Below are 22,096 nucleotides of genomic sequence, written 5' to 3' on the forward strand. Positions count from 1 at the left end.
TTTCATAGTGGTCCCATTGGATAGTGCATAGTGCACTTCCAAAGGACCATCAGGCCCCTGCAAACATGAACATATGAACAGTTCTCCTGTAATTCTTCCCTCCGATTCTCTCCTGGGAATGCACAGGGGAAATGTGGTGCACAGGAAGCAAAAAAATCCTTTCCAGTTGAGTTCATTCTAATTCACTCCTCCAGATAAGGTGCTTGACATCTCTCTTCTTATTACACCTTCTGCGGCCTTCTGCCTTCTCAGCCTGTCTTGATGGGCTTTCTATGTGTCATGTTGTCAAGGATGTAAATTGCAATTAGACTAATGAACTCTACTTCTACTGTCTTATCTCTACAGTTCAGGTGTAATATTTTCTTATTTAAACTAAAATACTTTTTTACTGTCTTTGGAGGTCCCTTAGAAAGATAACAGGGAAGTTAAGCGTACTAGTGAGGCTGTCAAACTAATGTCCTTTTGACTCAGGAGCAAGCAGCTGACCCATCATTTGACAGATAGGTGGTCATAGCAAAAGAGAGCTCCGTTACTTCCAAGTATTCAAAGATTTTATTTCATGGCTGCGGTTAAGGAAGATAAAAACCAAACCACAGGGGCAAAGGTTTTACACAGACTTTCGTTCTATACTTTGAACTAACTGAGCAAAGCAGGTTTCATTGCCTTCAGTGGTGGTACTCACATAGCTGAAATTAAGCACACGCCAATATGTTTTGCTGGACAGGGTCAGAGCACTTTGCACCCTGCAGCATTCAGCACTAGATGAAATGTGTGTTACAGCACATATTTCTGAAGTTCAGTCCATGTATTCTTTCCATCTACTGCATTAATTTACCAAAAAAAAACATCAGGTAGCATATGAAATTTGAAAAAATGCTTTCTTGTTTTATGTTACCACAGGTATAAAAGAACAATACACATTCTCAAATCAGTTTTAGTTAATAGGAATCACAAGACAGAGACCAGTGGTATGAGGCAACTCTTACATTCATACTGATCTATTATGTCCACATAGAAGCCATTCAGTGTCATCCAAGCTTAGGGTAGGTCTGCTTGTGTATATCCCCAAAGAAATACTCTCAGTCATTTCTCCAAGAAATTTCACAAAAAAACCTGGCATAAGGCAAACTGAGTTCACCAGATGCTAGGCTAATACACAACCCTTTGACTGTTGGTCCTATTTGCTTTTTTCTGTCACTTATGTGCCTCAGCTGACATATTTGTAAAAGCTGTGGTGCCAAATTTGACCAATTTTTGTCTGTTTTTTGCCAGTTGAAAAACCTCTAAATTCACATAGCCTAAACGGCAGAAGAAGCAGCTCTGGAATTTGTCCTGCGAGGCATAAAGGCATTTTCCTTATGAGCTTTAGAGCACATTTTTTTCTAGCAAAACAAAGGAAAACACAAAAAAAAGGACAAAAGTCAACTCAGACTGCAATGGCAAACTGAAAAAAAGAAATAAATCTATATTATAGAATTATAGAAATAAACCTTGCTTCTGAAAGCAGTAGATATTTAATCCGCTGGTGGCATCTGCTGTTGCATTTTGAAAAGCCATTTGCAGTGAAAAGTGAGTGCAAAAGAGTGCCGCCTGTCTTTGAACTCCTTTTGGCTGCAGGAGGTGTAAAGCAATGGAGAATCTCTCAAGTGTTGATCAAGTCATACACGCGCATCTGAAGTGGGAACTCAGACCTCTTTTTAGCTTCCTCGCGAGAGAAATCTGTCAAAGTCCATTAAATGCAAAGATAACCATGATGGCTCTGCCTTGCAAACCATGGACATCTGGGAGACAAATTCTGGGCACGTTTGGCTGTACGTGTGCTTGCCTCTTACACTCCTCCCTGGGCTGCTGCTACCAGCTGCTGCCAGAGATGGAGATCCGGACAAAGAAGGTTTCTAGCCTTAATGGGAGTGACTGTTCTTAGGCAGGGAGAAAGCAAAGGGAAACTATCCCTACCTGTGTATGTTTTCTTCCAGCTTTTTCACCTTCAGCTCATCCTCTTCTGACTGCCTCCTTCTGGCTTCTTCCTCTTCTGCAGAGCCAGCAGGAATTCCCTGAAGCAGCCATTTTTCCCGAAGAGCTTTTGACTGTAAGGTAAAAAAACCCGAACCTTAGGAACAGACTGAACAAAAACCACCTGAAGATTGAGAAAGAGCTGCTGCTGCTTCTGAATTTTAGATTGTCCCCACTGAATTTCTGATTACTGCTTTAGGCAGTGGATTTCAGGCAATCCATCAGCTGTTTATCCAGATGTCAGGTCTTCCAGATTTAGGAGTGTCAGTTTTACAGTATATACTTTATTTACCATCAATGCCTTAATATGAAGTAATTTTTAGTTCCTAATAAAAACAAGAGTTTAAACCGTGCAAATTAGCCAGTCCTGCAAGGACTGAAATCTTTGAACAAAAGTGTGGATCTCTCGTGAATGATAAGGCATGTGCTGGAAGGACTAAAATCAAAAACTTCTTAAAGCTTCAAAAACAAAAGAGCAGCATGCTCTAAATGTAATGTGTTTCATGAAGGATAAAATCAGTCTGCTATTAAATTAATCAAAGATGTTATTTTTTATTTATACCACAGATGTGTCTCCATACATTTACAGGCATACAGTCAGACAGTCACACACATGTATACATTCACACAAGCGCACACATCACCCCTTAGCCAGACACAAGTTAAAAGAAATGAACAAAAGTCTTCCAGAAACCATGGATATCCCAGGGCACAGCAACACTGTCTCAGAAACAGCAATAGCCTACACCCAATAGAATTATTCCTGGGAGTTTTGCTGTGCTTTCTACACCAAAAACACAGCTACAACCTCACCTGGCCAGTCTAATCCAGCTGCAGCTCACCCAGGGGAGTTCACCAGCGGAGATGCACTGGTTGCAAGCAATCCTCTAAATAACACATCAGCCTGTGTGTGTTGTTTGGCCCAAACCCTGCCAGAGGGATGTGGCAGATCAGTTGGCAGACAGGACAAGCACCCATCGAAAGGAAAAGCAGGAACCCAAAGCCATGCAGGACTTTGCCCCTTGTCAAGAAGGAAATGGAGCTAGTGAAAAAAATGGTCATCCAAGGGACCAACGAAACGAGCCCTTTGCAATGACCGGAAAAGGGGAGCCTTGGTTTTGAATTTACAAAGCGATTGGCCATGCTAGTTCAAGGAACCAGTTGTGAGAGCGTGTATCCTCTCCAGCAAAGAGGAGCTAATACGGAAATCATCAGTTCAAAGACACTGGACTTCAGAGGCTGCCCAAATGTGTAGTATCAGCCTTTTCGACGCCATGTTCATCGCTGGAATAGAACCTGACTTGTGCAAACTACGTGTAAAGGGAAAACATTCACCACCAAAAGCAGGCTTCAAACCCAGTCCAAAATAGAAAAATTTTTTACATGACAGACAAGGCTTACTTGCCAGGTTTTGAGTGTATATATAGACATAGTATCTATGCACAAACTATTCTTGTCACTCCATGGCCTACTTGACATCAGGCAATTAGATTTTAATAACGCAGCAGACAGAAAGCAAGACAAAACACACGAGGGAACTAGACTTTATAAATGGCTCCAGCCTTCACTTAACTGTGCTGTGCACCAGAGGACTTCTAGGTGGGTTTTAAGTGATTTCTATATGAGTTAGGACTTCCGCATAAGAGAAAAATGTCTCGTGCTGTTGTACCATGCAGTCACATTCAACAGTCGAACCTGCTGATGCTGGAGATGTACTTTACCCAGCTGAAGTCAGCTTTGCTCATGGCCTCCAAGGTGTTAGTTCACAAAACAATAGGGATGGTCAATCTCCAGCCACAGTTTCTGCAGTTTGCTGCTGCTTTTGCTGCCACAACCATCTATTAGTGCTTCCTGCCGCGTTTCACGGGCTGGTAGTGAGATTTCTCTGTGGGACCTTTGCTTTTCTGTTCAACCCAGCTGATCACTGCCCAGCAGTTTCATCAGCTCATTCAGGCCCAATGTGCTATTGAAATGTCCCCTCAGCAGAGGACTCCCAAGTCATCACATGTACAAAGAAACAAAGTGAGGCTGTCAAAGATGGATTTACAGGTCCTGACGTGCTAAGCATTTAACAACCCATGCTCTGGTATTTAAGAGGTCTCAGTAGCACAACTCAGTGGGTACCTTCTGGGCTAGATCCGGTGCAAAGTGCTGTAAAGGCTGATTGCTCTTTAGAAAATCGCTGTCTTTTCTTTAAAAAGAAATGTGGCTAGTTGCATGTGGAACTATGTTGCTACATGTGTCACACTCAGCTGTGGTCTCAAATCTGAAATCCTGAGTGATACTCAGTTGGAAAAAAACCCCAAGTTTCTAAAGACCAAACTAAAAACGAAGGTACCCTTCTTTCTTTTAAACTTGTTTTAGGTACAGCTCCAGCAGTCCTAAGAAAGCCTGTGGCAAAGTGCTACTTGGACAGCATTGAGGACATTCAGTTAACAGTCACTCCTCATTTGCTACAGGTGGACAGATAAAATCCAGCTTTTTTTCAATGTGCTTTTAGAGAATCTGCATGCTGATGCTCAGACAGGGAGAAGGCAGTCTCTTCAGTACAACAGCTGTACACCAAAAATAAGATATTTTGTGCAGCTTTTGTTTTGGTCTTTGTTTATGTGAAACATGATTTCTTTCTCCCAGAAGCCTCTTTTTTGACCTATTAATAGCATGAATTTGAAACTGGAAAGCATCAATGGGATTTTTTAAAAGACATATTTAGAGACAAGAATGCTATGATGTACTAAAAATCCTCCCTCTCGGGTGAAATGTCAGCATATTTTATCTAAAACAGGAAAGCTGGTAGCTTTGATGTTTTTGGCTCTCCTTTTTAATATGAAAATTAAGGCATTCGTTAAATACTACACCAAGGAATCCAGACAAGAAGACTCTGATAAACTGAAACATTTATAAGAAGCATTTCTTAAAATTCAGAGGGTCTATTTGCCAAGCTGTTGAGGTGATGTGTATTTATACACCCACTGCAAATACAACAGGCAAACAGGCAGGAGCACATCAGGGGATTGAACGCAACCGTCTCGCTGTCCAGGAAATGTTTTCCCCCTGCCAGGTGACTGGCATAGTAGTGAGGCAGTGAGTAGGGGTGGAAGAATCTCTCGCCTGCTTTGAGCAAACCTTTCCCGGGGCATTTTCACCAGAAACCCAGGGGGAAGGCTTTGGCACACGTGATGAGACCAATGGTGGGAAGGGTGCAATAGGGAGGTGGTGATAGGGCTGAGCTGGGCACTTGGGCACAGCTTCTGGATATGAGACAGTCCAGTGAGGCACTCAGCATCGAGGCAGTCCAGCCAGATGCAAACCAGAGCCAGATGCAGCCTGGAAACAAAATATGATTTGCTGCCATCTGTCCTCCACAGCTACGAAATTTGGGTTATGCTTCTTGAAAAAATCTTGCAAAATCTTACCCCAGGAAGAATACGAAGTGTTTCTCAAATCTGCTAAAAGGAGAATACTTCGATGAGGATGGAGCCCAAAAATAGCTAGCCTTCTTAACAATGTTGTGCATTTACTTTACTTAACAATCTGTGGTTAAAATGGCCACAAGCTAGTATTTCAGCATCGCTCCTCCTTCACTGTCTGTTATGAGATTTAACTCTCTACTGCATCTTGGAGCTTCTTTATGCACCAAAGTTGTGCTGTATGACTAGACATTGTCAAAATGATAGAGAGCTCCAGGAGTGGCCAGATATACTATTGTAAAAATACACGTATTTGTACAGCTCATTCCAATACTGGAATGTGAATATGCTGTACTTTCAGCAGGCACCGTTTCACTGGTACAACAACAGCTATGCTATGTACACTTTGGTATAATTATTCCTTCATTTACTGCAAGAGTACAATTTCTTCAGGGCTAAATCCTTCAGCAGAAATTAGATCATGTCATTAAAAAGGCTCTCTGTTACTGAAGTGGAAAGGGCACTGGTATTGCGATGCTCTAGGTCACCACTGCTCTCAGGTGATTTGATTTCTCTGCAGACAAGTGAGATTGCAGAGATAACTGGCAGCCCCACGTTTATTTTGTTCAAGTGTAGGAAAGCAGAGTGACTTTTCTGCACCATGCACAAAAGGAAAAAAAAACAGGTCACGATTCTGTGAACAGATCGTGGTGAGGGCAGAAATAAGTGAACAGATGTTGGACAGGACAGAAAAAAATCATGCCAAATGTTTGAATGCAGTAGACACAGTGATGGCCATAAAAGTGGTGCACAGCTCCCTTACATGCTATTTATTCCAGTTTCATGCTTCAGGACAGTAAAGCCCAAGGGCTTTAAGTTGTTTACGTTTAGCGCTAGCAAGGAAATAATGCGTAGCCCCTCAAATGCACATAGTAGAATTAATGCTATATTGAAAAGAAAATCTTTACTTTCAAAGTTGCATTTTGCTTTAATGTTGCATCAAAAGTTTAAGTATTGGGGAACATTTTGTTATAGCAAATAAATCTTTTTAGCACCATTTTCGTATACCATTATGCCCATCACATGCTACCTCTGGACTCCCTGCTTGTGAAAGGTGATTAATTCTACCCACCAGCCTTGATGATTTTGGACCTACTTCCATAAACATTGCTCGTAAAGTATAACACATTTCCAGTCCCACATGAAGTGTGGCAGTGTCTTAACCTGCGGCCCACTTGCATTTGCAAGATTTGCCATTTGACTCTTTATGACAATATAAAAGCCAGTTCTTGCTGTGCTGCTACCTTTTGAAACAGTTTCTTTAAAGAGTTTTGAGGGTTTTGTTGTACTTACAAGTGGTAAATACACACTACTATCTGTCCTTGAGAGCAATCCTTGCTAAAGTGGAACACTCGTCTGGCTGCAGAGTAATTTTCAAGGAAGCTGATAATCCTGAGGAGAAACAAAAGTCAAAAGTTGACCCAAGACAGCCTCCTCCAGTAAAATGTCCTTGCTCTTGAGAAACACTACTGGATGTGGACTATTCAGGGTAACGATGATCTTCTGTGATAGTGATCCCTGGTGTAATTCCACTGAAATTGGTGGTGCTACATCAAATCACAAAATCAGCTAGGCTGGAAGAGACCTCTGGGATCATCGAGTCCAACCTTTGACCTAAAAGGCACTTTTACTGATATCTTCACCAAATTGAAGTTTTGCCAAAAGTCTTTGGGTTTTGCAGCTTGCAGACCAGGAGACATCAAGAATTTAGAGCTGGAATTATTTATTATTACGAAATTCTTTTCTCCCTACATGCATCTAGTATTTCTGTCCTGGGAAAAAGGTGAATGCAGGAGGCTGATTCCTCATATTCTCAAATCTGCATATAACCAGCCCATGTCCTACTAAAAGAGTGCAATAAACCCCTTCCTTCACCTGGCAGAGTGAGAGTCAGATATTAGCCCTGAACACTCCCCTTAGGACGCTAGCATAACTGGCTGCATTTCAGATTTGTTCTTTGCATTTCAGAAAGCTCCCTTGGTACAAAAAGGCTGAGTCTTCCAGGCAGATCTGGAGCTCTGAAAGCAGCAATGAACTTGGCTTTGCTGTTCAGCAGCTACCTGGAGCCTCCCACCCAGGAACTGCAGTGTTGTCAGCCAGCAGACCAGCTACAAGAGGGTGGGCTTCCTGGAGTGGCTCTGCCTGCGCACGCCCTCAAGCATCTGCATGGGTTGGTAAAACTGACTTTGCAAGGAACATAAGGGCATGAATGACCACCACCAAAATTCCACTGGGATTCCTCCCTTTTCCGTTCTATCCCATTCCTGTGGCTGCTCCAAACACTGCATCTCTTGCTTGCCATATTTTTAGGCAGCTTCCCCTGCCGTCCAGCTGGCCCTAACCCAGCTAGCACAGGTTACACAGCGGGTCTGGGTCCGACCGGCTGGTGTGCAGCACAATTGCCAGCATTAGCAAAGAGGTTACTGGGACATGTATCAAGATTACAGAAAGACTTGTTTCTTTGCCAGCAGGTCCTCCCTTGCCTTCCAAAAAAATGGGAAAAAAAAAATGTTTCCATGGCTGTAGCGTGAGCAGGCACGTTAATGTTAGATGCCCTTGACCATTCATGAATAAATACGCAAATGCAGAGAAGGGCTGTAGACATAAGCAGTGTGACAGGCAGGTCCATCTCGAAATAAGCAGCTCCTCAGAATGTATTGCTGTGTGATGCTGTAGTTCTTCGTTTTCCGGTACATGAACAAAACAGTCCGACTCTTCACCCAGACTGATGTAGAGTTTTCCTATGTGGGGTTTCAGTGCAAGAGAGTCTGTTTGCAAAATGGAGGAGAGGTGTGGTCCTCGGCGGACACAAAAGATCATACTCCGTTCTGCTGCAGGATGCATGTGGCCTTGTATGGCATGACTGGCCCTGGAACAGAACAAGCAGCCATTCCCAGCTTGCTGGTATGATCTGCTTTTGCTTAGCAGCAAAACTTTCTGTTGCCTTTCCAGTCATCTAAGATACTTGTTCTAGCCTAAGGAGCATATCTACATGATACACGGATATGACTCAAGCATTGCCCAGATTAGGGAACTAACTCATGCTGAAAAACTTGTAGCATGATTGTAGCCTTGACTTCAATCATAATGTCCTAGCTAATGTAAGTATAATTCAACAAAAAAATATATGTTAGCTGATGGAGCTTAGCCAGCCCAAGACCAAATAGCGTGTTTATAAAGCAGATTAAATATTATCCTATAGAGTTGCAAGTTTGCTGTTGTTATGCATTGGTCAAGAAATGAACAAAATATTTCTTAGAAATATCTTAAGGAAGTGATGTCTTCAAAATTTTTTTTTAAGAAGCATACATTTAAACCAAGAGCTGCAAAGGTTTTCCAGCAGTCAGTTAATGTGTATTCACCACACAGAACATTAAACCACATTAACTAACTTTTTCCAAGCATGTTAAGGCCTGCCCACTGTAATTGACAACCCTCTGTGACCAGGCATCAGAGACTGATGGCTTAACCTCTTCCAAAGTTTCTTCTCAGCCACTCAGGTACAGGCCATCGTGTCACTTGCCTGAGTTTTCCCTTTTCATAAAACCCTTGCTGCAGAGGACCCCAGAGCTCAGGATCACTGTTCCTCAGGTCTTGTTTCCGAGCTGCTTGAAAGTTTCCTGGTGCCTTCAAAGCAGTCTGCTCATCCAAGGGACCAATGTCCTGCCTGTCCCCAAGGAGCCTGTCTCCTCTTTCCCTGTAGCTGCTGGGGTGACAGAGGTTTGCTACAGCACCAGTGAGCCACTGGACTGGGGGTGCAAAGGAGTTGCATGTGGGGAGATTAGTAAATAAATAATAAATAAAGTAAGTAAATAAAAATAAATGATGGCTACTATTATGATAAACACCACCTAGAATCATGGCAGCCAAAAGACTTCGCAGAGATAATCTTCCTCCCTTGTTTTTTTGCTGTAGCTGGTACATTTGACAGCCCTCCAGCTCCCCTGAGTATTTACTCAGTCACTGTTCTTTCTCAAAGCATGTGTTCAGCAAAGAAACAGAGCAGACAAGAACGTGTTAAACAGTGCAATGTGACTACTGAAACGGATGAGGGAAGACTGAGATAGCTGGCATGATTTGTGTTCTCTTGGAAAGGGCTAGATCCCAGCTGGGTGTCCCCATGGTAAGGCAAAGGGATGTGAGAGCACGGCTGCAACATAAGCCATATGCAACTGGAGCTGCAGATGCACAGGGAAGGCACGTCCGAGGCAAGCTACCCGAGGGATGGGTACGATGATAGCTATAGCTCCTTCATGAAGGTCTCATGATTTCTCTGTTTAAAAACTCTCAGGAACAGAAATTGCAGCTGTACAGATAGAGGCCCAATTAGGAACTCTTTAGGGGAAAAAAGCGTCAATTGTTTTAAGTCCTCAGAGTAAGCTTCCCATCCATTAGCAAGATCACCAGTGTAAATATTTTGTATGCCTTGCTTTTAAATTGTTCAGGTCCCATATTTTATTTAACTTTGTAAACCAAATAGACAGTTGTTTCCATGCAAAGTCAAAGAAGAAGAAATAAAACCCAAGCTCTTTCAGCTGCAAGGAAACCCACCACAGCAAAAGACATTGCCAAGACTCTATGAGAGAAGACACAAAATTTGCTCAGATTGTTCATCAGCCAGAGCCCTGGTCTCTACAGACTAGTTTCACCAAAGGGGATCATAGGTATGGCCAATACGAGGTAAGAATTTCTAATATTCATTAAATTAGAATATTTTCATTATTCATTAACTGCTTGAGATGACATTGAGACAAAACCCAATAAGATGAAAGATAAGTCAAACATAGGCTTTTTTCTACATATATTTTCTAGACATTCAGGCTACCAGAAAGTTCTTCAAGTAACAGGTGAAAACAATCATGCTGATACCTAAGCTGGAGAGTTGGGGTTTATTTTTCAGTATCTCTCTTTAGGAAGCCTATTTAAGATTTCAGATTTCTTTGTGGCAGGATGGTAATGGTGTCTCTCCAATTACTTGGCATTTTGCTTGTCGTGAGATTAAGAACCATAATGAGAATAAACAATAAACAACTGCCAGTGGCTGTTGCAGGGGTGAAGGGAGGGATGAGGGGACAGGGCTGTCCCAGCAGGCACACACTGGCAGTGCAGGGACACAGCTTGCAAAAGGGATTGCTGCAATGAGGGCACTTGTGGTCCTCAGGACGGTGGCCTGACCTGGGAGCAGGTTTCCCAGTGGGGCCGTGGGATCTGCATCCTGGGCAAGAATCCAAATGTAACAGGATGAGGATGGGCATGGGAGCAACCTGCTCCTGTTGGCAGGGGCATGAGGAGACCTCCAGGGTCCCCTCACACATAAATTACTTTAAGACTCCATGAGAACGTCTCTGTTTCCCAGGGAACTTTGGAGCTGGAGTAAGAAATAGCTTCAAGCTAACTGAAGTTTCTGTGTGGTTGGACTGAAAAATTGAGTAAGACCCTCTTTTACAGATACACATATGAAAAGAGTTTGATCACACTTTTACCGCCTGGAGCCAGAAATTTAGGTATGCTTTGGTTTTACTCATGAGTACTCACTCCATGTTTTCAAAGGAAGTAAAGAATGGTTTTGAGAGAAAAAAAAAATAACTCTTTTTGGAATTGTTAACAACATGAGAATTTGAAAACTGTCAACCCTCTCCCCCCAAAAGAAATAGTCTTTGCAAGTTATCATCATTACTACACAGCCATAGTTGCTTTTACTATTATCTTCTGAAAGAATAATTTCCTCTCTACATTCAGTCAGTCCTCAGCTTCAGATTATCGCTCCTTCCCACATATACACATCAGTCAAAAGAGGCAAAAAGAAATGTTATTTTTCAGAGATTTCTTTCTTTTCTGGTCTTAAAAGCTCTTATATTAATTGTTTTAAAAAGCCAGATTCAAGTCATGTGAATTCATTTTTGAGCACATATCAGGCTCAACATAGGAGGGGCTGGGGCTGAAGTGAGCTGTAAACATCCTTGAGCTACTCTGACACAGTCTGGCTAAAATGAAAACTGCCAGAGTGGCAGTGACCTGCTCAAAGGACCTGGTCACTGGTGGAAACGTGAATACCAATTTTGATGGGTTTCAAGGAAACCCTGCCTGAATGGGGACACTTACTTACATGGTCATCCCAGGATAACTCTGCCTGAGTTCAAAATACAACTCACACAACAATAGTTTTTTCCTGAATAAAAGCATTCTTGCAGAGGGATTATACCAGATTAATTACAGTATACTCAGCTGCATGGCAATGACGTGCAAGCAGATAAGAAACATGAGTTAAAGGACTAAAGCTTTCATCTCTTTGGGGCAGTCAATTTGTGTAGCTGGCCTGGAGAAACTATTATGGCTAAAAGATTTTATCTAGGGATAGATATTTTGTTTTCTGATCACTTGGAAAGAAAACACATAAGGATTTTTGAAATGCCTCCTTTCCAAATGCTGCATCCCAGCAAGGATATCCTAAGGTTTCGTACTCTGTAAGCAACTCAGAAAGAGCAAGTGGCCTAAATCCTTAGGCTGTGCAGTCCTGTTCCCTCTCCCACTCCCTTTCTGGTCTAACGAATCCGGATTTCTCTTCTGGATCGTAAAACAGGTCAGCAGAGAGGCGGAGAGCCTCTCACTTCTCAGCTTAAATCCTGGTGGGAGGTAAGCTTCCCAGGGCAAGGCGGGCGTCAGCCCAAAGATGCTAATGCACAGAAGAGGATGAACACGGGTTCTCTATGCTCTGAAAACAGAATTTTTTCTCCAAATTAGCTCTTAACCTCTCCATGCCCCAGAACTGCGGTTGGGAAATGGAGATGACAGGACCTTCCAGTCTCTCAAGGATGCGGTGGGCTCCAGTACATAAAAAACAGAGAGTCAGCCTGAGACTATCATAGCAGACATCACATACCAGAAAGAGTGCTCGACTATTAATAAGAATAGGTTTGGAGGGCTATTGCACTGACCCTGTTGAGGATGGAGACTGTCCATGACATCATCAAATATTTTTTGTGTGCATGACTGAGTTGCCATTCAGTTTAAAGGTTAGTTTACTCAAAAGTCATAAAGGGGTTCAATATAAAAGAATAATAAGATTCCTTCATTCACAAAAGTTGTCTCTGTTTCTCCACACTGTTGCACACATATACATATACACATATAGATCATAGAATATATCTGTATCTATTTATATTTTCTGACAGCAGTTATTTTAAGACCAGAATAAATTGAGGACAGCAATATAACTGTGGAATAATAAAATTAAAATTTATTTACAGATAATATAGTTTCAGCTAACACCATACCCTAACAAAATCTCCTTAACATAAAAAGGCTTTCCTTTCCTTCAGAGTGAAGATGTAATTATGTTATAGATTAACTGTTCACGAACTGCAGTCTTTAAGAAGCAAATGTTAACAGAAATAGGTCCCTAATATTTATACCACTCCAGAAATAAAATAACTGTGGTAAATGGATTTCTTGAATAGTTAAAGTAACAGCAGAGAATTAATTTTTCACTCAATTAGGAGGTTTTGTCCTGTTTATTTTATTACCAGCCACCACCGAACAGAGCTACAGTAAACAATTACAGAAATTCTGCTCAACTAACTACAGAGGCAGCCAGATCTTGGAAGAAACACTCCTACCCTAGAGCTTATTTGAAATAGTAAACATCTCTGTTAAAACAGGCCCACCCAACTGCTGCCTAGATGAACAAGTTCTTAAAAGCAGATGTTGCTTGTAGGTTAAATCTCCAGTGCAACTAATCAACCAAAAGCAATTACTGTCTTCCTCAAGAAACTGCATCGTATTGATGGATATTGCAGACACTGTGTTTGCAGAAGGCGAATTTTGCCCACTTGTCTGATTTTAAACTATAGAAGCTGCTAACACCTCCAGTTTCCACAGACATGGCAAGACCCGTTTGTAATAGTATGGCCAATGAACTGCTGATGCATGAAGTTTAATCTCTATCTACTGTTAAAAAAACAAAACAAAGCACATCTTGTGTTATATGAAAGAAGAAGGATTATTTTGGTATTAAAGGTTAAAGCAGGTGGAAGGTAAGGAGAGCTGTTGTAAATTGCCTCTTATTAGAGCAAACCAGCATGTTCGGTCTCAAAAAATGGGGCTTCGAGGTACCTTTATACCTTTTCCAACACCAAGGGCCCTTCCAATGAAGCATCTGATTGTAATGTAGACAACGGAGGGCCCCGATGGTCCTGAAGTACCACATGGATGGTCCGTGCTCATCAATGTCCCTACTTTCCAGTGGTTCACAGAAGAGGTGATATGGGTTTCACTGTCAGCAATGAGGGAATTCAGTTTTCAGAGCCTACGCTACTCCAGACTCTCTCCTACTCCAGACTTTCACACTTTGAGGGTTTCACTTGATTAACTCAGAAACTCACATACGCCATTAATAGCTGAGTCATGTTTTTGTCCTGATGTCCTCAGCCATAAAGCCACTGGCCTCATTCTCAGGAGCCTTTGCAAAACGTGTTGCCAAAGCCTCATCCACGTTCAGTGCTGACATTTACTAACAACTCTAGCGTTTCCTGGGCTGTTCTGCCTAAAATGACGGGGCAGCGGCCACTCTTCCCTTATTTTCAGCCTGGTATGTAACAAGGGAAAACCATATGAACTGGTAGTAGAGTTAAATCATTTTGCCAGGGATCTAATTGGCATCAGCAACCTCAAAACTGTAGGTAATCCAGCATAAACATTGGCAATAAACTGTTTCTATTAGATATTTTTCCCATGTGAATAAAATTGTCTGAAATTAACGGCACCCCTGTAGCTTCCTGAACCTTTATTAGGTAACCAAACATGCTATTTTACACAGTGTATTTTTAAAAGAAAATTACTCTGGCATTGCACAGAAATGAACCAAACCCATTTAATTCTGGCATGAATGTCTTTGGGTGAACTCAAGCTGTTACATTTCTGGGATCAACCCAGATACTGCAGACACAGGATTAACCCAGATATTCTTTTCAAAGGTTTCTCCACAGCAGATTTTACTGAACACTGATATGAAGTCCTTAGACTCTACACTGACATCAACAACCTCACAGCATTTTGAGTAAATACATGTGCTTTCTAGGCAAGCCTGATCTTTCTGACATGGATTTATGTCTTACACAAAATTAGCTGAAATCCACATAATTCAGGAAATGAACCATGTCCTACCTAGCACTTCCAAAGAAAAATGGATGCACTTATTTTGGGCTGTGTGAGCCAGACTGGGAGGCCGTATCAGACTGGGGAACTATATTCACAGCAGACTTGGAGCCCCTGGCTTGCACAGGCTCAGAGCAACCAGGGTGAGGTGAGGGAGAGCCTTGGGGAGGTGGGGAGAGAATACACAGCTTTTCAAATGAATGAAGCAGCCTGTCAGGCCAAATACCATTTTGATCAGCACCCCACTGACCCATTTTGGTCAGCAACCAGAACACTGAATAAAACATGAAAAGAAAATACAGTTTGCTTGGTCTGTCTCCACAGAGAAAGGGAAATACCCTCAGCCAGTGCCTCTAGTGCTGTTTTGCTTTTTTCTTTTCTTTTCAAGCCTGAGAAGTAGCTGCCCTCCATTTAGGAAGGGCCCAGCAGCAATGAGGATGAACTCTACAATTCCAGATAGACCTCTGCCATCACCTCATCCAGGTCTCCCAGCAAACAGTTGTTGAGGGTGGTACAGGCAGCTGGAGCAGCAGCCACCGTGACCACTCCAGTAAAAGCAACACACTTCTCCTCTGAAGACAACTGATGCCACTGAATGGAGAGGTAGAGAAGCTCCTGTCATATCTTGATGCTCATCCTTGCATCCAGCATTACAGACCTTAAGTCTGTGCTTTTACCTGAGAAAGCTGCCATTTTAAATTTCTGTGCCCTGATCTCCCCTTAGCTTCCTGTATGATTACTGCTCTTGCTCCAGGCTGTGAGCTAAATAATAAAGGGAAATAGTTAATTTTCATCTGTGTCACTCAAGAAATTCATGCAGCAAGACTGAACCTCCGCTAGTGGCAATCAGCTTAGCAGGGCTAAAGTCAGTTCCAGTTTACACCAGCCGACGGGCTGACCCACTGCACCACCTTGAGAGGTTTTACTTTTCCCTACGGATGACAATAACATCGAGATTAGCAACAGCTACATCAAAATAAATCAGATGGAGATTTGCCAGAATTGGCTTTCCAAAAGTCTCTGCTTAAAGAGTTTAATGAAAAAGCATAATTCAGTTAGCTTGGAAACAGTTAACATGATAAAAGAAGTCCTCAGCTTTGCAGCAAAAAGGAAAAAAAGAAAGCATGATGAAGGCAGTGGAAAGGCATCGTACTGCCCTGCTGCATCAACCTACGGTTGTAGGAAGAAATGCTCCCTTGCCTGTAGTCGATGGTAGCCCGAACGAAATGGCAACTCCTGTTGCCACACAGAAATGCAATCACATCATTGACTGATAGCACTAAACACAATGTGTGACATCCACAGATTTATGGCGAATACGATGGGGCATTTATACAGGCTGCAATCAATTACTTGGGCTTAACTGCATCATCTTTACTAGAAAACGAGGAATAGTTTACAGAACATGATGGCAGGGGCTTGGAGAGGCAGGAGAAGGATCCTGTCTGTAGCATAACTTGAAGTCTGGTTTTGAGTGCATGCGTGGGCAGATAAGATATTCTATGCATCATATCCCCACACAGGTGCACTGTTCACACACACACACGCTGTTGCACAAGCAACATAAATATCTTATTTTTAAAAACACAGCCCAGTGCACTTGCTGCAAGGACAAACTGTACAGTCCTGATCACCTTTCTCAGATATTTTAATCACTGAAATTCCTTGGGCTCCCCACTGGACTTATCTAATGAGATTTGACCCACAAATGCGCACTGATTACAAAAAGATCACATGTATGTTTTTGTTCTTCTCTTTGCTATGCACAAATGCAAAGACAAACTCTGCTACTGACAGGAAGGATAAATGATAGAAATAACCAGGATAGCTTTCAAATGATGCTATCTGCAGCTGTCATGGAGTCCAACAGGGACTGGGGCTGCTAAATATCAAGGAGCTTCTCCATGTAGACACGCACATATGCATCAACGCCCTCTCTGCATGTGCATACCTGCCCATTTTATTATGTCATGTATGCATAATAAATTCATCCTATAATTAAAGCTTCACACACACACACACACGCATGCTAACATCCCTTCTGCAACACACACACACACACAGAAAACCTAATGACAGGCACCAGCAAAATCCAATGCAGCTCTGCAGGCAGAAAGTGCTCACTGAAGCCATGCAGAGCACACCCAATCCACAGCGACTGGTGTCTTACCATTATGTATAATAAATAACAGCGTTTAATAATACCAGCACCGCGGTGCTGCCTGCGCTCGCATCCTCCCGACTCCATGCTCCCGAGCCGTTTCTGCAACACGGTCCTGTGTGCATGAAACACACAGAATGAAAAGCAGGCAGGACACGAGCACTGCAAGAGATAGGCTCCGGCAGCGAAAGCTCCTTCATGTTGGAGCGGGGTCTTCCTAGCTTTCAGACGTGTGAGCTGCATGTCTAATAATGCATAGATTTAGTCAATCCATCATTGCTGGCATCAGTCCCTTACCTTGAAATGCTGCAGCTGAAGTATCTGGTCCTCAAGCTGTTGTCTCTTGCCTTCTATTTCTGTCTGCCTTTTCCTTTTCTCCTTGGAAAAATAATTTGAGAGAGAGAGAGAGAGATATCTCGTCAGAGAAACAGAGGCTTTAAGGGTAGTGGATTCCTAAGAGCACGTAAGCAGTCAAACGCATCTGTACAGATGTCACCATCCCCATTTCACCTGCTCCTCTGCCCGCTGGTGTGCAAACAGCAGCGTCCTGGGAAGACGCCAGCCCCAGACTAGCCGGTCGCTCGCCAGCAGGAGAAATCCTCCTCGCTCTCTCCCGGCAGCCGGAGCAGCAACAGAGTGCACAGTCCCAGAGGAGGGGAGAAAACAGGCATAACAGCTGAGAGAGAAGTTAAAGGGACAAAGATGTGCTTTTGCATTTGAGATGCCGGGCCAAAAACTGGGATTGCATGGTGCGATTGTGCGACAGTAAGGCGACACGAAAGCAGCGGGCGGCTTCACGGAGGGAGGGCGCAGGGTTGCAGACCAGGTTTTTGCCCGGCGAGGCTGGTCGTGAGGCTTTCCCTGGACTCAGTGGGGAGCAGGTGTTTCAGCCAGATTGCACGGTGTTTACCTACAAAGTGAATGGGATGGATAACCCCTCAGCTGGCTTTGTATACAATTCTAGCCAGCAGCACGCACCAGCAGCTGGCCCTTACCGGCTCCCAGGAGCTGGGCTGAACGAGTGGCACCAAGGACAGCAAGGTCACTGCCACAGCTGAGGGTTTCCACGGTCACATTCATGAACGCAGCCACTCGTCCGTGCCCAGGCTGCTCCCTTCCACAGGCAGGAGACTCTCTCAGGTGTTTCAAGAGGAGAACGACCTGCTCTTCTCCCCTGTACCACCTGCCTCTTATGAAGGATCAACTGTTTGCCTTTCATCACTCTTCTGCACCTTGCGGGGAGCGTTGCTCCTCACCCATCCCCAGCCTGGATCAGGTTCCCTTTCCTGGAGGTCTTTTCTCATTTTAGATTTTGCAGCCAAGACAGAAATACTGAGTAGTAAATGGAGGCAGTCAAATAAACGTACCAGCCTCGGTTTTTATTCCCTACCTCTGAAAGCATGTTTTTGTTATTTAAATATTTCAGTAGCTGTAAGGTTGGGTTTGAAGACATTTGGGGAGTCCTTAAGTCCCCAAAGTACTTTTTTCTGTCCCATTTATAGGTGCCCTACTGATGTTCTGGAAATTCTCTGCTTTCCAGGGATTTCAAACCTTCATGCCTTGTCCTCGAGGGGCATAAAATAAGATGCTGTCTACGCGGAAATTAATTGTGTTTACATTGGACCTCAAACTAGGGCATTTTGAGTGAAAGCATTACATTTACAAAGAAGACTGGGAAACTTTAATGCGAGGCTCACTCAAAACAAAGCAAAAGACAGAGCTAGGTAACTGTCTGGACCATACCTGCCAAAGAGTGAGGCGTCAGAATGGTGATGGGAGGGCTGGAGTAATGAACCCAGGAGAGGAGAAGTAGTCAAAAGATGCATGTGTCAAGCAGTTCTGTAATTCTGCACACTCCTACATGCTGATTGTGTATATCTGCCTCTACACACACACTCTCCACTGTCTGAAGTATGTAAGAATATTACTGCTGAACAAAAATATTCTGCTGAAGTTGTTTTGGAATAGGAAAATTGGCTTTTTGGAAAACTGAAATGTCACAAACAGTGCCTGTCTTCAGCTGAAAACTTGACATCTCACTGCTCTGTGCATGCAGAAGATGGTTTGCATTTGTGCACACGCAGGCATAAAAAATTTATGCATGCACCTTTAAAAATCCTTCCTTATATAAAATTGATAACCTGTGGATCATTAGTCCTATCATTGCTCCAATCCCCATCTCCCCTTTGCACTTTCGAATGGAACAGGATATTGGATGGCTCAGGGGTTAAAAAACCCCAGCATTGTTCAGGGATCTCTCTTGCCATTTTCTTCATTCTGTGATATTAACAGCGTACTTTTGAGACTGAAAAACATAATTCGTTCTTTGCTATTTCCTCAAATAGCTGGTCAGCCATGGACTGGAATAAAGTAGCTCTAAAAGCCATTCCGGTTAATGGCCTAGTGCTCTCAGAATAAGGATAATTCTGCCCGTTTGTGTCAAGCTGGCCAAATGGCAGTGTTTGGATTTCATATATTTAGGCATTAACACCCCACATCTGACACTCCATAGGCCAGCATAAGGCACCTACATCCTCAGAGTTAACTGACCTACATTTATATGTGTGTATACACATATATTTATACATATATATATATATATATATATACACGTATTCTACCCTTCACAGAAACCTTCTTGCTAAAACACACAATGGAAATCACCACAGTACCTCCTCTGGCTGGTTGTGTCATGCTGTATAATGGATGTGACAAGACAGCCTTATAAAACATAGATGGAAACTTCTTTTCTTTGTGAGAAAGGGAAAGCACTTAGAGTATTTTCCCTGTAGGCAGCAACACAGCAGGCACTAAAATACTTGAACTACTTACTAACTAGTGGGCTTCTGTGGAGCTAAATTGGAATATTGCTCACGTTTCCATTTAACTGCTTTCAGTCAGCCTGACTGCATGCCTCTACCCCCTGATTTTGTACCACAGCTATGGCTGAGGAGTATGACAGTAAACTTTTTTTTCTCTCTGAAGATTGCATGAATTGCAGCATTGGTGATTAGCTATCAGGACGTTTCACTTTTGGGTCACTAGATCACATCCAGTTTAGGTTTCTCCCAGTCACTGAAGGCTGTGACTATATGTGTTCCTGGTTTGTATGGGTATGTTCTGAAAAAATGTGGTAGAAGACTGGACTGGCTGACAAAAATCCCACCAAAATCAGCATGTCAAGGATTTTAGACATTCAGCAGATGAAACCAGCCCCTACTTAAGTAGGCTCCTGATTCAGGACCTTACTGAAAACACTGGGATGTAAAGCACATGCTTACACCTGAGTATTTGTTAAGGCACTTTTCTACGTCGAAGCCAGTAAATGTTTGTCATTACTCTATTCATCTACTTATATATATTTTTTTTCCAAGTATGCCTGTTAGGTTACTAATTTACTAAGGGTCCCGGCACCAAGAAAATGAAGCGCTTGTTTTAAACAAACAGGTTTACTCTGGACAGCTTCAGTTAAAAGTATGTCCTCTTTTTTTTTCTACAACGCAGGGAGTAATCCATCACTGCTTCACCTAGCAGTTAACACTAACCACCTCCAAGAATTAACGCCCAAGAACATTCCTGATCTCCTCCCCTGGGCAAGGATGCGCGGAGCTCAAGCCATAGGGGAAGGCAGGAGCCAGGAGGATGCTCGGGTATATTTAGGATGACTGGATTTTGTACAGTTTCTGCACCTTTTGAGGGGGGTAGTGAAAACTGTCAGCTGGGATGTCAAACACACACACATACAGTTCCTTGAAGCTATTCTGTGGACACCAGGTGTTGTGTTTTGTTTGGTATTTTTTTCACCCAAGAAGTGGAGGAATTATAGAAACTACATTGAAAAGAGGTGAAGAAAACAGGCACTGAAGCCAGTTTTACTGTGAATGTGGTAGGTTTAAAAGAAAAGACTTGTATCTATCTGAGGTGTGCTGCTTTTGTAAGAATACAGATAATCATTAAAGATGGTTACCTTTTCAAAATGGTGGAGGAGTACCATTTGGGAGGTACATTCAGGATGCTCTGAATATTTGGGGTAGCCATAAGTAAAATAAGAGTCAAACCTTACCTCCCTCCCTTCACCAAAAATACTAGGAAAATGGGAAAGTGAAAGTACTAATTTTTTTACTCACAGACTCAAATGATGGGAAAAGAACATAAATCAAATAGCAATGTTACTCACACCCTGAAATCTGTTCAATGAAAAATGAGATTTGTACTCAGGCATTCACATGTGGATATGCAACATGGAAAACATAAATTTATTTCCTTTTCCAAAGAAGCCTCATTTCAGAAATGAAGCACTAAAGGTGGCTTTTTAGCACTACAGGTGGCTAGTGCCACTTTGCTAATGCTAAAACCCAAATAAATCAGATAATTGGTAAGACTGCATCCACTTGGAAGAGAGAGGTGTGTCGGGAGGACAAAATGGAGGTCTGTAAAATCATGAGAGGTGGCATGGAGAGAGCCAGTGGGCATCTGCATCTTACTCTGTCTTCCCCTGTGAGAAAAAAACAGGCATCAATTGAAACTGCATAGGGCAGGTTTGAAGCCACGGCACGGGTCTGCTGTGGAAATCCCTGTCTCAGGATGCTGTGGGTGCTAGAAGGTGATGGGGGTCCCAGGGGAGCCTGGGGGAATTCAGAGAGAAGGAATACTGTGAGGGTTACTACACAAACTGACATTACATCTGGTCAGGAAGCCCCTGAACCACATATGGTTTTGCAGGTGTTTGCTGCGTTTTTGTATGTTTGTCCTTCTCTCATGCTCATCCTAACACTGATTTTCCATTCATCAGAGAAGGGGTGTAGGATTTTTGTCTGAATTCTGTGTTACATGTGATCACAATAACCTACAGTTTAGTGTCAGACTTGTCAAACTGATCCAGTCAAAAAACCTGAACAACCACAAACCAACTAAAAAAACACCTGCAGCAAACATAAGATCTTGAAAAAAAACAAGTCATAGCAAAATGCTTCTCTGTCACACTGCAGTCACAGAATGCTTCAATTTTCCACTACAAAATCGTTTTCGTTCTTGTTCAGAAATCTGCCTGCACAGTGTGGGGAGTGATACAGAGATTATTCAGCTCACAGAGTCATAACTGTCTGCAGAGAAACAAGCACCTCTAAAGCCGTGTAAATCCTTGGGACAGTAAAGCCTTGATAAAGCTGTCTGCTTCCCTTGCACTGGCAGAAGAACCCAATTCCTTTGGTTTAAAGCCAGTTCAGACATGTGCAGAAAGCTCTCCACGGAGCAGCACAGAAACTAAATATTATTTGATTGACCTCCCTGGGAAAATACA

At 42.7% G+C, this 22,096-nt stretch overlaps 1 protein-coding gene across 2 annotated transcripts in view; it reads right to left on the reverse strand.

Annotated features, from left to right (window-relative positions):
• Window positions 1-22,096, reverse strand: part of PALM2AKAP2 (PALM2 and AKAP2 fusion) — a 272,587-nt gene that overhangs the window by 208,568 nt on the left and 41,923 nt on the right. For both annotated transcript variants that reach the window (XM_068422437.1, XM_068422438.1), the window contains 2 exons: window positions 17,095-17,175; window positions 1,957-2,087 (listed from right to left, as the gene is read on the reverse strand). In XM_068422437.1, coding sequence (XP_068278538.1) covers window positions 1,957-2,087; window positions 17,095-17,175 — 212 coding nt within the window. The remainder of the gene's footprint in view (window positions 1-1,956; window positions 2,088-17,094; window positions 17,176-22,096) is intronic.

Source organism: Nyctibius grandis, chromosome Z (genome assembly GCF_013368605.1).
Source record: "Nyctibius grandis isolate bNycGra1 chromosome Z, bNycGra1.pri, whole genome shotgun sequence".
Taxonomy (NCBI): domain Eukaryota; kingdom Metazoa; phylum Chordata; class Aves; order Nyctibiiformes; family Nyctibiidae; genus Nyctibius; species Nyctibius grandis.